This window comes from Sphaerodactylus townsendi, linkage group LG02, assembly GCF_021028975.2.
Source record: "Sphaerodactylus townsendi isolate TG3544 linkage group LG02, MPM_Stown_v2.3, whole genome shotgun sequence".
Lineage (NCBI taxonomy): Eukaryota > Metazoa > Chordata > Lepidosauria > Squamata > Sphaerodactylidae > Sphaerodactylus > Sphaerodactylus townsendi.
Genome location: NC_059426.1, coordinates 159922602 through 159934796, shown reverse-complemented (window position 1 = coordinate 159934796; position 12195 = coordinate 159922602). Strand labels below are relative to the sequence as shown.

Genomic DNA, 12195 nt, shown 5'->3' with positions numbered 1-12195 from the left:
ATTTTGAGCAAAAGCTGAAAAGTAAACAATTGTTTTGATTTCACAAGCCAGAGGCAGGAAAGACGAAACAAATTCATTATAAACATCAGCCACAGTTTCAATAAGGACAATCAGAACATACCGTTTTCCCCAAAAATAAGACAGTGTCTTATATTAATTTTTGCTCCCCAAGATGCGCTATGTCTTATTTTCAGGGGATGTCTTATTTTTCCGCTCCATGCTCTGGTGTTCTGTTCGACGGGCGTGCTTCCAAACAAAAACTTTGCTACGTCTTACTTTCGGGGCATGTTTTATATCTAGAACTTCAGCAAAACCTCTACTACGTCTTATTCTCAGGGGATGTCTTATTTTCGGGGAAACAGGGTATTACTGTGAAACTCTAAAAATGGGCAGAGACAATGGCAGGCTACGAGAAAAACAAAACAATAAAGTGTTCCACTGGAACAATCCCAAAAGTGGCAGTTTAGCAACAGAGATCCTGCAGTGGGCTGAGCACCGGAATTGGTTGTTTTGTTTTGAAATAAAAGAGAGTCTTTAAAAATACATGCAAACCCTTGAGGCACAATCAGCCAAGATCTCCTCTTGTGGGATCTACACTGAAGGGAGAGTTCATGTTATGGAAGATACAGGACTGCCACAGAAGACTGGGGCCCAGACACTCACTATCCCTTCCCCTCTTTTCAGTCCTGTCTGGGAACAGAAATTAGCCTATCTTACGTAGAGTTCTCAACCACCAATAATGACAAATGAAAGCAGGGAAACTTGGGATCACGAGGATATAATGTCATGGAATTTACAATCCCAAGATGTTACTGGGGAGCTGAGGCAATGGAGCCGAGCTGCCGTTTTCGGCAGCAATCACACGTCTGGAGGTAGCTCTCTTGTTCCAAATATGAAACGAGTCCTGGTTGTGAACATGTCTTATGCAATGACCATAACAGGGCAGAAGCAGGAGATGTTCCTCAGGGATAATGGCCTTGTTCAGTGTCCAAAGTAGCCTTTTGCCACACAGAAGGATGCCCCAGTGGCAGTATAATATGGAGTTGGCTACCGATGAGGCAGCATCCAATACTGAGTCAGAACAATATATCTCTGTCACAGTTTCCTTTAAAAACCAACTCAGACTCCCCACCCCGTCACTCCCCGTAGTAATTTGCTTTGTTGGGGCAGTGATGGGTCTCTATGTAGACAAGCTTCTCTTCCCGGACTCATCCTGTCCCCTTAACGTCCTACAGACAAGTTTTTTACAACACAGAGATTTTCTTTTTCTCTTCAGCCAGTTGCCGCTAGATTGGTACAAGATGTAGAGCTGTATGGGATAATGAGGTAACAAATGGAATGCCAAAAGTTTAATGGTTAGATTGAATTTAGTTGATTAAAAGGTGGAGGGCAATTGTAATCAATGAGGGCCTAATTTAACGAACTGCAGCAGCAAATTAAGAGCACAGTCCTGTCTGCATTGAGGCTATTTTGGTTTTGGAGTGTGCGGAACAGGAGAAGAAAATGTTACAAGATGCTCTTTTCTTCTTACATGTCAGCCAGGATCTCAAAAGGCATCTTACACTGGTAAACTGAAAGTATTTAATTTTAATTGATTCATTAATCAAGCAATCTGTACAAAGGCAGATTAATCAGCTGACTGCCTTAATAAACTTCCTTTATTTGCTGTGTTGACTTGCAGTTGCAGTCTATGGACACTCATTGACCCCTAATTACTTTCAGAAGCAATCAAAGCTTCTTAAGCTACAGCCATCTTAAGTTTTATTCACGCTGAAGACGTAACACAAGAACAGATACTCCAGCTAAACTCATTTAAAGCCTACTGAAATCCCATCGTACTAAGATACATTCTAGTAGAAAAATTCCTATTCATATGTTCTAGTGCAGTGATGGTGAACCTTTTTGAGACCGAGTGCCCAAATTGCAACCCAAACCCCACTTATTTATCATAAAGTGCCAACCCAGCAATTTAACCTGAATGCTGAGGTTTTAGTTTAGAAAAAAAACAGTTGGCTCCCTCTTCCTCTACCCCACCTACTCGAGCAGGGGCCAGCTTGCTGTACCCTCCAGCAAATCCCACACGCACTGCTCTGTGCCTCTCTAGCAGCTCTGTGTGCGCATGCCCACAAAGAGGCCTCCGAGTGCCACCTCTGGTACCCGTGCCATAGGTTCACCATCGCTGTTCTAGTGTTTTTTGGGCTTGTGGACACCATTGGAGATCTGACACATAATGGATAAAACAACCACAAAATGAATGCCAAAAGAGGTGGAACCAAACACACATGCAGAGAAAGTACAAGCGCAGGAGAAAATAAACCTCCGGTGGCCAATCAGAAGTGGCTCCACTCACTCTGAGAGAAAACTTGGTGGGTACCAGGTAAACTATTGCCAGGTGCCAAACTATGGGCAGGTGCCATGGTGTCCACAAGCATCAAGTTGGGCATCCCTATCCTAGTGGGAAGCTTCTGTCCCCATAGAAAGCATGTACAAATCAATATTGTGATGAAAGGGGGCTTATTAGAGCATTTAGCTGATTAACCTGTCCCTAGAGCTAGTCACCCAGACACTTTAACACAGCAGTAAGGTAGATGTTTGATTGGCTCTGCTTCCCTTCAGCTTATGAAAAAGAGACAGTCATCCTTACAGACACATTTCCTGTAAGGATGTGTGGGGGAGCCTCATGCGCAGACTCCATAACAGGCGCATGCAACTAATACACACAAGCAATATCGCTCCCTAGAAGTCTGAAAAACAAAGATTCTACAAGGCTGGAAGAGAGAATCTCACATGCAGTGTTATGAAGGCTGCATAAGAAGCTCTATCATCCCTGTCAAATCTTTTGCCCCTTGGAGCTAGGGGCAGAGGCGTATCTTGGGAACATGTAGCCCAGTGCAAAATCTGAGTTTTCTGGACCCCCTCCCCCATACGGGTGGCCACCCTCCCCTACCACGACCAAACAACGTTTTTTGTACCAGGTCTTGAAATCAGTTTATGGACCTGGGGGGAAAGAGGAGAGGTGTGGGGGTGATTTTCCGCCCCCCACTAAATGGCTGCAGCCCGGGGACATTTGACCCCTGGCTGGGGGAGGCATCTGCCACATCTACTGTGAGTAGGTAGGTGACAAACTGAATAGCTCTATTAGGTTCAAGGCCTCCCAGACCCTTTGGAGAGAACCTGCTGCTCAGTGGTAAAACAGCTGCTTGGCATGCAGACGGTCCCAGATTCAATGGCTCCTCCAGTTAAGACTCAGACATTAGGTGATGCAAAAGACCCTGCAGCGTCTGGCAGAAGACAATAATGAACTTGATGGACCAGTGATTTGACTCAGTAAAAGGCAGCTCTATGTGCTCAAGTTTAACATAGACCACAGGGAGCATCTCTTTCCTCTGTCTGGACCACTGTTTCTCCTTATAAGTAATGTCAACAAGCAAACAAAAATCCTCCACACTCACACATGACAAAAATAAGAACTGAAACAATTCAGAGCCAGCCTTTTTTTTTTCATTACACAGTGTGCCCCAGCAGGGTCAATTCCTATTGATTCGCTGCATTCTTTTTTCAATGAGAGCAGAAGTAGTGTAGTGGTTAAGAGCAGGTGTACTCTAATCTGGAGAACTGGGTTTGATTCCCCGCTCTGCCACTTGAGCTTTGGAGGTTTATCTGGGGAACCAGATTAGCTTGTGCACTCCAACACACGCCAGCTGGCTGACCTTGGGCTAGTCACAGCTCTACAGAGCTCTCTCAGCCCCACCCACCTCACAGGGTGTTTGTTGGGGGCGGGGGAGGAGATTGTAAGTTCCTTTGAGTTTCCTACTGGAGAGAAATTGTGGGGGGGTATACATCCAAACTCTTCTCTTCTTCAACGCTCTACAAATGGACACAACAAAATGCTTCCTGCTATGAGTTTTCTGGGCTTTGTAGGTGTGCTCTGGTAGTTTTTGCTCCTAACGTTTCACTGCATCCAAGGCTGGCATCTAAGATGAAGGTGAAACATTAGAAGCAAAAACTACCAGACCACAGCCACACTGCCTGGAAAACCCACAACAGCTGACTGATTCCAGCCACAAAACCTTCAACAACAAAAAATAGTTTATGTCGCATAAGATGTTTAACATTTCGGTAAGCCTTCAGGAAATCACAGACCTGTGGTTCGACATGCTGTACTAGAAAGAGCCAACTAACATAAACCTCATTCAGCATTGCCTATTTCAATAAAAGGAAACAAAATGTCAAGCCACAGGATGTTTGGTTGGTTTGCTGTGCTCCCTTTTAGCAGGTTGGTGAGGCGGAGTCAGAAGGCCACAATCATGCAACCCCAAGCTCAAGACTCTAAAGGTACCTTGCATGAAAATGGTAAAGTTACCACTGTATAGGTCTACAATCACAAACGTAAGAAACAATGTCAAAAACTTTCATGCAAAATAATGCAAAAAAAAAAGGAATTACAAAAATAGAAAACAAATAAAAGAATGATAATACACACAGTGACTTGTGAAATAGACTCCAATCCTATTCCCTTTGCAAAAGCTCCCCTCTGAATCCGTCCATTATATTACAGTCTTCTTGCCTTTATGGAAACTCTCTCCTGAGCAATTCTGTTTTTCACCTTCAGCCAAATTACAGAATTGTCAGACAGCTAAATTGGAGTCCAGCTGCTCATTAGAGACCAACAGAATTCTTGGGGGATAAGATTTTTATAAATTAAAGGTCCCCCTTTCAAAGTTAAGACTCTCAAAAGTTCCTTTCTCCCACCCCCCCACCCCAATAAAATCTTATTGGTCTCTAAGGTGCCACTGGACACAGATCTAGCTGTTGTACTGCAGACCAACGCAGTTACCCTCCGACAGAATTTCAGGGACCTCCTTGACCGCTTCACACAGGCATTTCCACAAGCGGGAGATGCATGACAGACAGTCTTGTGTACAGGCAGTGGCTGATCTCACCCATTTGTAGAGAGGTGCCTTCTGAAGGCTTTGGCCCTTCGGGGCACCTGCTTCCTAAGCGGTTTCCTCTTCTCAGCCATGACTTTCCCCTCTTTGGTGCCTGAAAGGGGCTTTTGTTTTTTAAACTGGCCTTGGGCTTTCAATGTTCACATGACAGCCCAAATTCCCTCTGTGGAAAAGCTCCACTTACAATGTTTCTGCCTGTTAAAGGAACAGAGGTGACGTTAAAGAGTCCCAGTAGGTTCCTAGGCATTCTTTGATATGATGCTGTAAAAGCCAGATGCTTTGTTTACTTGGTTGTTTAACTACCTTATCATTTGACTACTAAAAATTCCATCTGGCACTGAGAAACAATTTGATATATAGAAACACAGAACTGGAAGGGACCTCAAGGGTCATCTAGTCCAAACCTTCCTCCTTGCGCAATGTAGGGAATTCACTCCCCCAATGACTCCTGCTCTGTGTCCAGAAGGAAGGCCAAAAACCTCCAGGATCTTTCGGCTAATCTGGCCTGGAGAAAAATTTGTTCTCCTGAGGAACCATTCTAACTATCAGGAAGTTCTTCCTCGATTTTAGTCAAAAACTATTTTGATTTCATTTCACCGCAGTGGTTCTGGGCCAACCTTCTGGGGCAGCAGAAAACAACTTCACTCTAACCTCTATACGACAGCTCTTCAAATTCCTGAAGACAGCTATCCTGTCACCTCTCCACTGTCCCTTGTCCAGGCTAAACACACCCACTCCTTCACCATATACATTTTTGGAGTAAAAACATGAGGCTAAATGGCCTCCGCTAACAGGCAATTCCTTGTTGCCAATACATATACTAACAGAACAAACCAAAAACCAAGAAATTATGCACTTAAAAAAAATGTTCCGTCAACCGTGCATTTGATGAAGCGGACATCAATCCAAGAAAGTTAACATCATAAGAAATCTGTCTTTAAAGTGTCTGAGCTCTGTTTGAGCTGGGTAAGGAATTTTACTGGCCCAATGAAAAAAAATTTTAGGCTGAAGGGAAGATTTACAAAATAACCTACCTCTATAAAAACAGCAAGAACTGTTTACAAAAACATCAGCTCATTATCAGGCACCAACAATCCAAAATACAAATATTTTTGTAAAGAGTTTCAAGTGTCGAGGATTTCCTTTGCATGCCATGAAACCAATTTTGTGGGAGTATTTTCAGCCATCCTCTTTCATAACACTTAAAACAGTGACAAGGCTTTCCGTTTGCATGAAATCAAGAGACTTCCAGGAGACAAAATTTTATGTTCTATTTCTATTTAAATGTATTGGCAGATTATCAAACTCAGAGGCTAAAAGTGGCTTAAAAGAAAAAAAACCCCATAAACTAATGATAAAAACTAGATCCAAGTATGATAATATTAGAAGAAATATATATTAGCAGAATATAGATATTTGTTCTTAGAAATCCAGGAAGAACATCTTTATAGATTTTCTAAAATTTGGAAAGGAAAGGAATGGCTGTTCCTCTAGGGCCGTGGTGGCGAACCTTTGGCACTCCAGATCTTATGGACTACAATTCCCATCAGCCCCTGCCAGCATGGCCAATTGGCCATGCTGGCAGGGGCTGATGGGAATTGTAGTCCATAACATCTGGAGTGCCAAAGGTTCGCCACCACTGCTCTAGGGGATTGATAGGTGCCAACAAGAAGAAGAAATTTATGAGACATGTTGATCTCAGATGGTAGTGAGCATGGTGTGATGTAGCTGTTCGCAGGGTTGGATGAAGATCTGGGAGACCCAGGATCAAATCCCCATGCTGCCATGGAAGCTTGTGTTGAATTTGACAGCCTTGAATGCAGCAACAGGGAATTCTGGGAGAGCTCAGCGAACATTCTAAAAGTGACAGTTGAAAACAGTTGCTCTCTGTCTGCTGAGGAAAGATATTGTTTAGTGTTCTGTTAACCAAAGCCATGTAAAGTCTCTGACTGAACGTTAAATATTGTCAATTATACTTGTTATGGCAACCAAATTGTAACAATACAATGAATTGTAAATGTATCAATGCATAAGTGATACTTTGTTATATGTATATAGTCTCTTTCTCAGAATAAGTACAGTTCTTTTGTTTCTGATTTCTGAGGTTAAAAGGCTGGTCTTTACCAAGACAGCTGTTCTTATAAAGTGGCGTACATCCATCCAATTTATATCCTGCCCTCCCCTGCAGGGCTCAGGGCGGCGAACAATAAAAACGATAAAAACAGCCATAATAGCACAGTAAAATCAATTAACAGTAGCAGCAACAGATGGCAAAATAACCCGCCCTCCTCCGTACCCACGGGGGGTCAAGATAGGCATAATTTAAAAACAGGATGTTTCCATCAAGGTGAGCTCACACATGAAGGTTTGGACCCAATTTTCTGCTAATGAGAGGAGTGGTGTAATTTCCACCTTTCTGTTGTAAATACTCAACTTCCCTCTTATTTCTTCCCACAGATTTTAACCGACAAGAATCCATGCGATGAGAAGCCTCCAAATGACAGTGGCAGCTACCAACAACCAACTTTCTCTGGTCACTTACCTGTCGGTTCATTTCCTTCTTCTGGTACCTCCTGGCTTATTCCTCGTCTTGGAGCAAAAGAGGAACAAGGAAATCTTGGCAGTTGACAACATCCTTGTTCCTCTTTGCCAAGCAGAAGACAGATACTATCCCTAGGCAAATGAGCAAATGAAAAATGGACTGACCATTGGACTTACTGGGAAAGTACCTGGTGGGTCGCTACCATGGGGGGATCCAGTGACAGCTATGGAAAATGATGCCCCAGCGTCTACAGAAGCACTGCAGAACTTGCTTGGCTTCAGCAGCAGTAACAGACTGTGCCAGTTCACTGGCTGTTTTCCTCCAATTAGATGCAATGAGGAAACTGATGCCCATTGTCAGCATTGCTGGCTGGGTCCCTGTAATGAAGCCCCACAGCTCTTGCAATGGCTGCTCACCTTGACTTGTCCCTGGGCCATTTCAACCTCCCAATCTGTCCCTGGGGCGACTGCAGTCAAGCAGAGACTTTTCACCATGTGCCACGTTTATTGCGATGACCAAGGTTTACGGTATGACATTCAACCGAAGAAAAGGACTCTTGCAATCAAATTGACTGCTTTAGTTCTAACCAATGAATTATGCTGCAGGTATATTTTTTCTGATGATCAAAAGCGGCAATTCATTTGTCACCTGTAATACCAGGTCATTCACAGCAGTGACAGAATCAACAGGCACACTTTCCCAAAGAATGGTCACATTCAACGAATGAACTACTTCTCAAGACTGTAAGTCATTCTAACCACAGCTGTTATGTTTCAATTTTCATAACCAGCAGCTAATGTGGCACCCCTCACAGAGAAGCCCTCCAACCAGTTCTAACAGAGTCTATATTTATGCTGAATAGTTGCTATACATCTTCTTTTTTTACAGTGGAGATAGAAGCTTTCACTATCTTGCATACCTCCAGGCCAAAACCAATAACTGAATGACAAAGAAAAATTAATAATGATGCTGCAGTCGTTCATTATGTATTTTATATCGAGGGATTTAGAGAGAGAAAACTTCATTTCCAGGAAGGATTATTAAGTAGTAGAAATGGAACTGAAGGAAAAAAAATGCAACGGTTATACATCTCGATAGTCTTATCAACTTTATCTGCTCCCTGGAAACTTCAAATCACAAAAGTTATTTATTTCTCCTTTCCTTCCATTCACTCTCTCACACAGGCACAAGTAAAGTGAACTCACTCTTACATTATTATTTTTTCAAAAATAAATTGCTATTCTTCACGTAGCGGAATTTTATTCTGCAACCAAGTGATCATAGATTCACCGCAAGATTGCCAAATACTTACCTCTCTGCCATCGAACACTTCTGGTGTGTATTTTAGGGAGGAAAAGAGACTAAATCTATCCAGTCCTCACTAAAACATAGTCTTTGTAACTTCACTCTGGTACAAAGGAGAACATGAAGTCAGACAGGCAGTCTAACTTGAAAGTTTATACAGGGTCTTGTAACCAAACAGGAAAAGGAAGCTTTACCAAAATAGAGAGCGTATGTGCAGGAAGCAAACTCTGCGTTTTTACTTGGTATTTTTATCTAAAACAAAATCTATTGTTCAGCAGGGAGTCAGTGTGGTGTAGAGCAGCGTGGTTGAGAGCAGGTAGATTCTAATCCGGAGAACCGGGTTTAATTCCCCACTCCTCCACATGAGCAGTAGACTTTTATCTGGGGAACTGGATTTGTTCCCCACTCCTACACATGAAGCCTGCTGGGTGACCTTGGGCCAGTCACAGTTCTCTCTGAACTCTCTCAGCCCCAGCTACCTCACAAGGTGCCTGTTGAGGGGAGAGGAAGGGAAGGAGTTTGAAGCCACCTTGAGTCTCCTTATGGGGGAGAAAGGTAAGGAATAAATCCAAACTCTTCTCTTCTTCAGAAAGGCCAATGGAGAAGCGGTACAAATCACTCAAACTCTGCCCACCTCAGTCACAAAGCTGGTATTATAACCAGATGTTTCCAAACAATGCAACTGTGATCTCATCTGCCAATTCAATCTCTAGGACACAAATCAGTGCATAAGATTTTTTTCTTTTTTTTTTCAATTAAACTTTTAAAAATTCATTTGAAAAAATTCATTACCAGCCACTTCGTAGTTAGTAGGTGGTGATGAGAAAGGAGAAGAGAAGAGAACATCAGGTGCTGTTAAGACAACCTCCAGGTGGGGCCGGGAGATTTCCCGGAATTACCACTGTTGTCCAGACAACAGGAATCAGTTTCCTGGGAGAAAGAAGCATTTTGCCTTGGGTAGGAGGGAATCCAGACGTTTCTGCAGCCCTGGACAAATGAGTGCTTTTTAAGGTGAGTTAGCGTGATGTAGGTCTGATTGTGCATTCAGTGCCGCACACACATGACCCTGCACATGTCAGGCATATCATGATGGGTCAGCCTAGAGCAGTGATAATTACTTCACTTCAGTGATTAGAGCTTCTGGCAGTTCCTAGAACAGACTGATGTCACTCCTGGGTTGGGCCAGGAAATGTTGCGATGCTGTCAGCCCACAGGGTCTAGGACTGCTAACTTCATGTGGGGAAATTGCTGGAGATTTGGAGGTGGACCCAGTGGGATTTAATGCCATATAGTCCCCACCTCAAAGCAGCCGTATTTTCCACTGGAAAAAGCAGCTTGGGTGGGAAACTGGAATTTCCTTTTCTCGCCTTGCAGGGCCAAGACCTTTTAAGATGAGTTCCTCCAATGGACATCTGACTATGAGCCTGCTCACACAGATCTGACCCGGCACATGTTTGGCATATCATGTATTTACACCATGCGCATCACCTTTCTGGGAATCCGAAGGGGCTGGTGGAGGAAAACAAACATGAGGCCAAGAGCTGGATACAGGCTGGTATAAGAACGGTAGTGTGCCTTATCTTCTTTGAGCTGATGCTTCGTTTAAAAAGTTTACGACCTAGGTAAGAGTCCCGACATCTTCTGCACAAAGGAAGTGTAAAAATATGTTCCAGATTCCTCCTCTGATAGTAGTCTTCAAACGTTTGGCTCAGTCACCATTATGTCATATTCTGTTTGCTCTTAGCTGCTATTCATCAGAGTAACAAACCCTTCCTCCTCTTAAACTCAGGGGGGATGTGGAGGGATCCGCTTTTAGAGGCTAAAGAAAAGTGAGATACACATGACACAAATTACAACTGTGTTGTAAATAATATTTTGTTCTCCTTGACTGAGCCCCGTAGTGGAGTGGAAGGGACTTTTCCAAACAGCTCTGACCCTGACCCACCAGTTCTCTTTCTGAATCATCATTCGAAGTTTGCACATGTAGTACATTTAGATCTATGGTTAAAAATCAGAAAACGACTAGGCCTCAAGTTCTAGATCCCAAGGGAGTCCAACTCCCTTATACAAGCCAGAGGAAGTGGATTGGCTCAGATGGGTCAGGACTGGTCTAGCTGAGGGAGTCTGCAAAGTGCGTATGTGAGAAGCAGGACTTTAATAGTCACTCTATGTCAATCACATACATTAAGCAGAGGCGTAGCAAGGGGGGGAATACGCCTGGTGTGTCCTCCGTCCCATCCCACCTGGAATGCCCCCGCCCCGACACGCCCTCACCACACTCCCACGGGGCGCACACTCAGTGTGTCACCCCACCCCACCCCCTTGGGGCTATGCGTCTGACATTAAGCAGTACTTGCACTTGTATGTAAAATGACAATTACCCAACACATGAATAAAGAAAAATCAAGCATACACTGTACAAGGAAAGTACAGTGTAATATGTGAACTGTTCTGGAACATTAACCATTGTGCATAACAGCTTCCTGCTAGATTTGTCCTGCCCTGCCCTGGACAGCCCAGACTGGCCTGATTTCATCGGATCTCAGAAGCTAAACTTGGTTGACCTTGGCGAGTATTTGGATGGGAGGCTTCCAAGGAATACTAGGGGTGTGACATGGGAAACTTAAAATGGAAAACCACCTGCAAAGATATCTTACTTTGAAAATCCGACAAGGTGGCCGTTAGTCATATGTGACTTGTGTTGGGTCTCTAACCTTCCCCCCTCCTTTAGGTCCCCTCCCCCAGCTCCTTTATCTCGGGATCGTCCTTAGTTATGGTACGAAACTCCTGCTCTAAGGTTTTTTGGAGGGGGGTGAGTAGTTGCGGTTGATTTGCTTCCAGTTTTTGGCTACGGGTTGTCACCACCAGCCCCAGTTGGGTTGGAGTGAATATGGTGGAGTGGGAGGGCTCACGGTGATCCGGGACGTGGGGTAAGCGGGAAAGCGCATCTGCTAGGAAGTTTTTCTTCCCCGGGAAGAAGTGGAGTGTGAAATCAAATTCTGAAAAGTCTGCCCACCGCAATTGTTTAGCATTTAACCTGCTCGGGTTTTTTTTAGTGCTGCCAGGTTTTTGTGGCCTGTCCAGACCTCAAATGGGTGCTTTGCCCCTTCCAACCAATGTTGCCAGGTGGCTAATGCTTTTTTGATAGCCCCTGTTTCTTTATCCCTCACTGTCCAATTGACTTCTGACCCTGTGAACTTTTTGGATAGGAACGCACAGGGGTACAGTTTCCTGTCCTCCCACCTTTGAAGGAGCGCAGCTTCAGACAATATGTTGAACCACAGCTTGATACTACATCAGGTGACTCCAAAGTGGTGCCCTTGGGTACTATGAAGCTGCCAAGTTGTTTGAGAAAGTGGGTGGGGCCAGAGGTGGAGCTACCAGGGGGACAGGGGGTGA

The 12195-nt window shown here is 44.0% G+C and overlaps 1 protein-coding gene across 5 annotated transcripts in view; it reads right to left on the bottom strand.

The window, feature by feature from the left end:
- The window catches only part of EVL (Enah/Vasp-like), a 225227-nt gene that overhangs the window by 131015 nt on the left and 82017 nt on the right, over window positions 1-12195 (bottom strand). Inside the window, exon 1 of one of the 5 annotated variants that reach the window (XM_048485385.1) lies at window positions 8804-8829. The exons of the other annotated variants lie outside the window; for them this stretch is intronic. Within the exon in view, the coding sequence (XP_048341342.1) occupies window positions 8804-8814 (11 nt within the window). The 5' untranslated portion in view covers window positions 8815-8829. Of the gene's footprint in view, window positions 1-8803; window positions 8830-12195 lie in introns of those variants that run through there. 5 annotated transcript variants of the gene reach the window in all.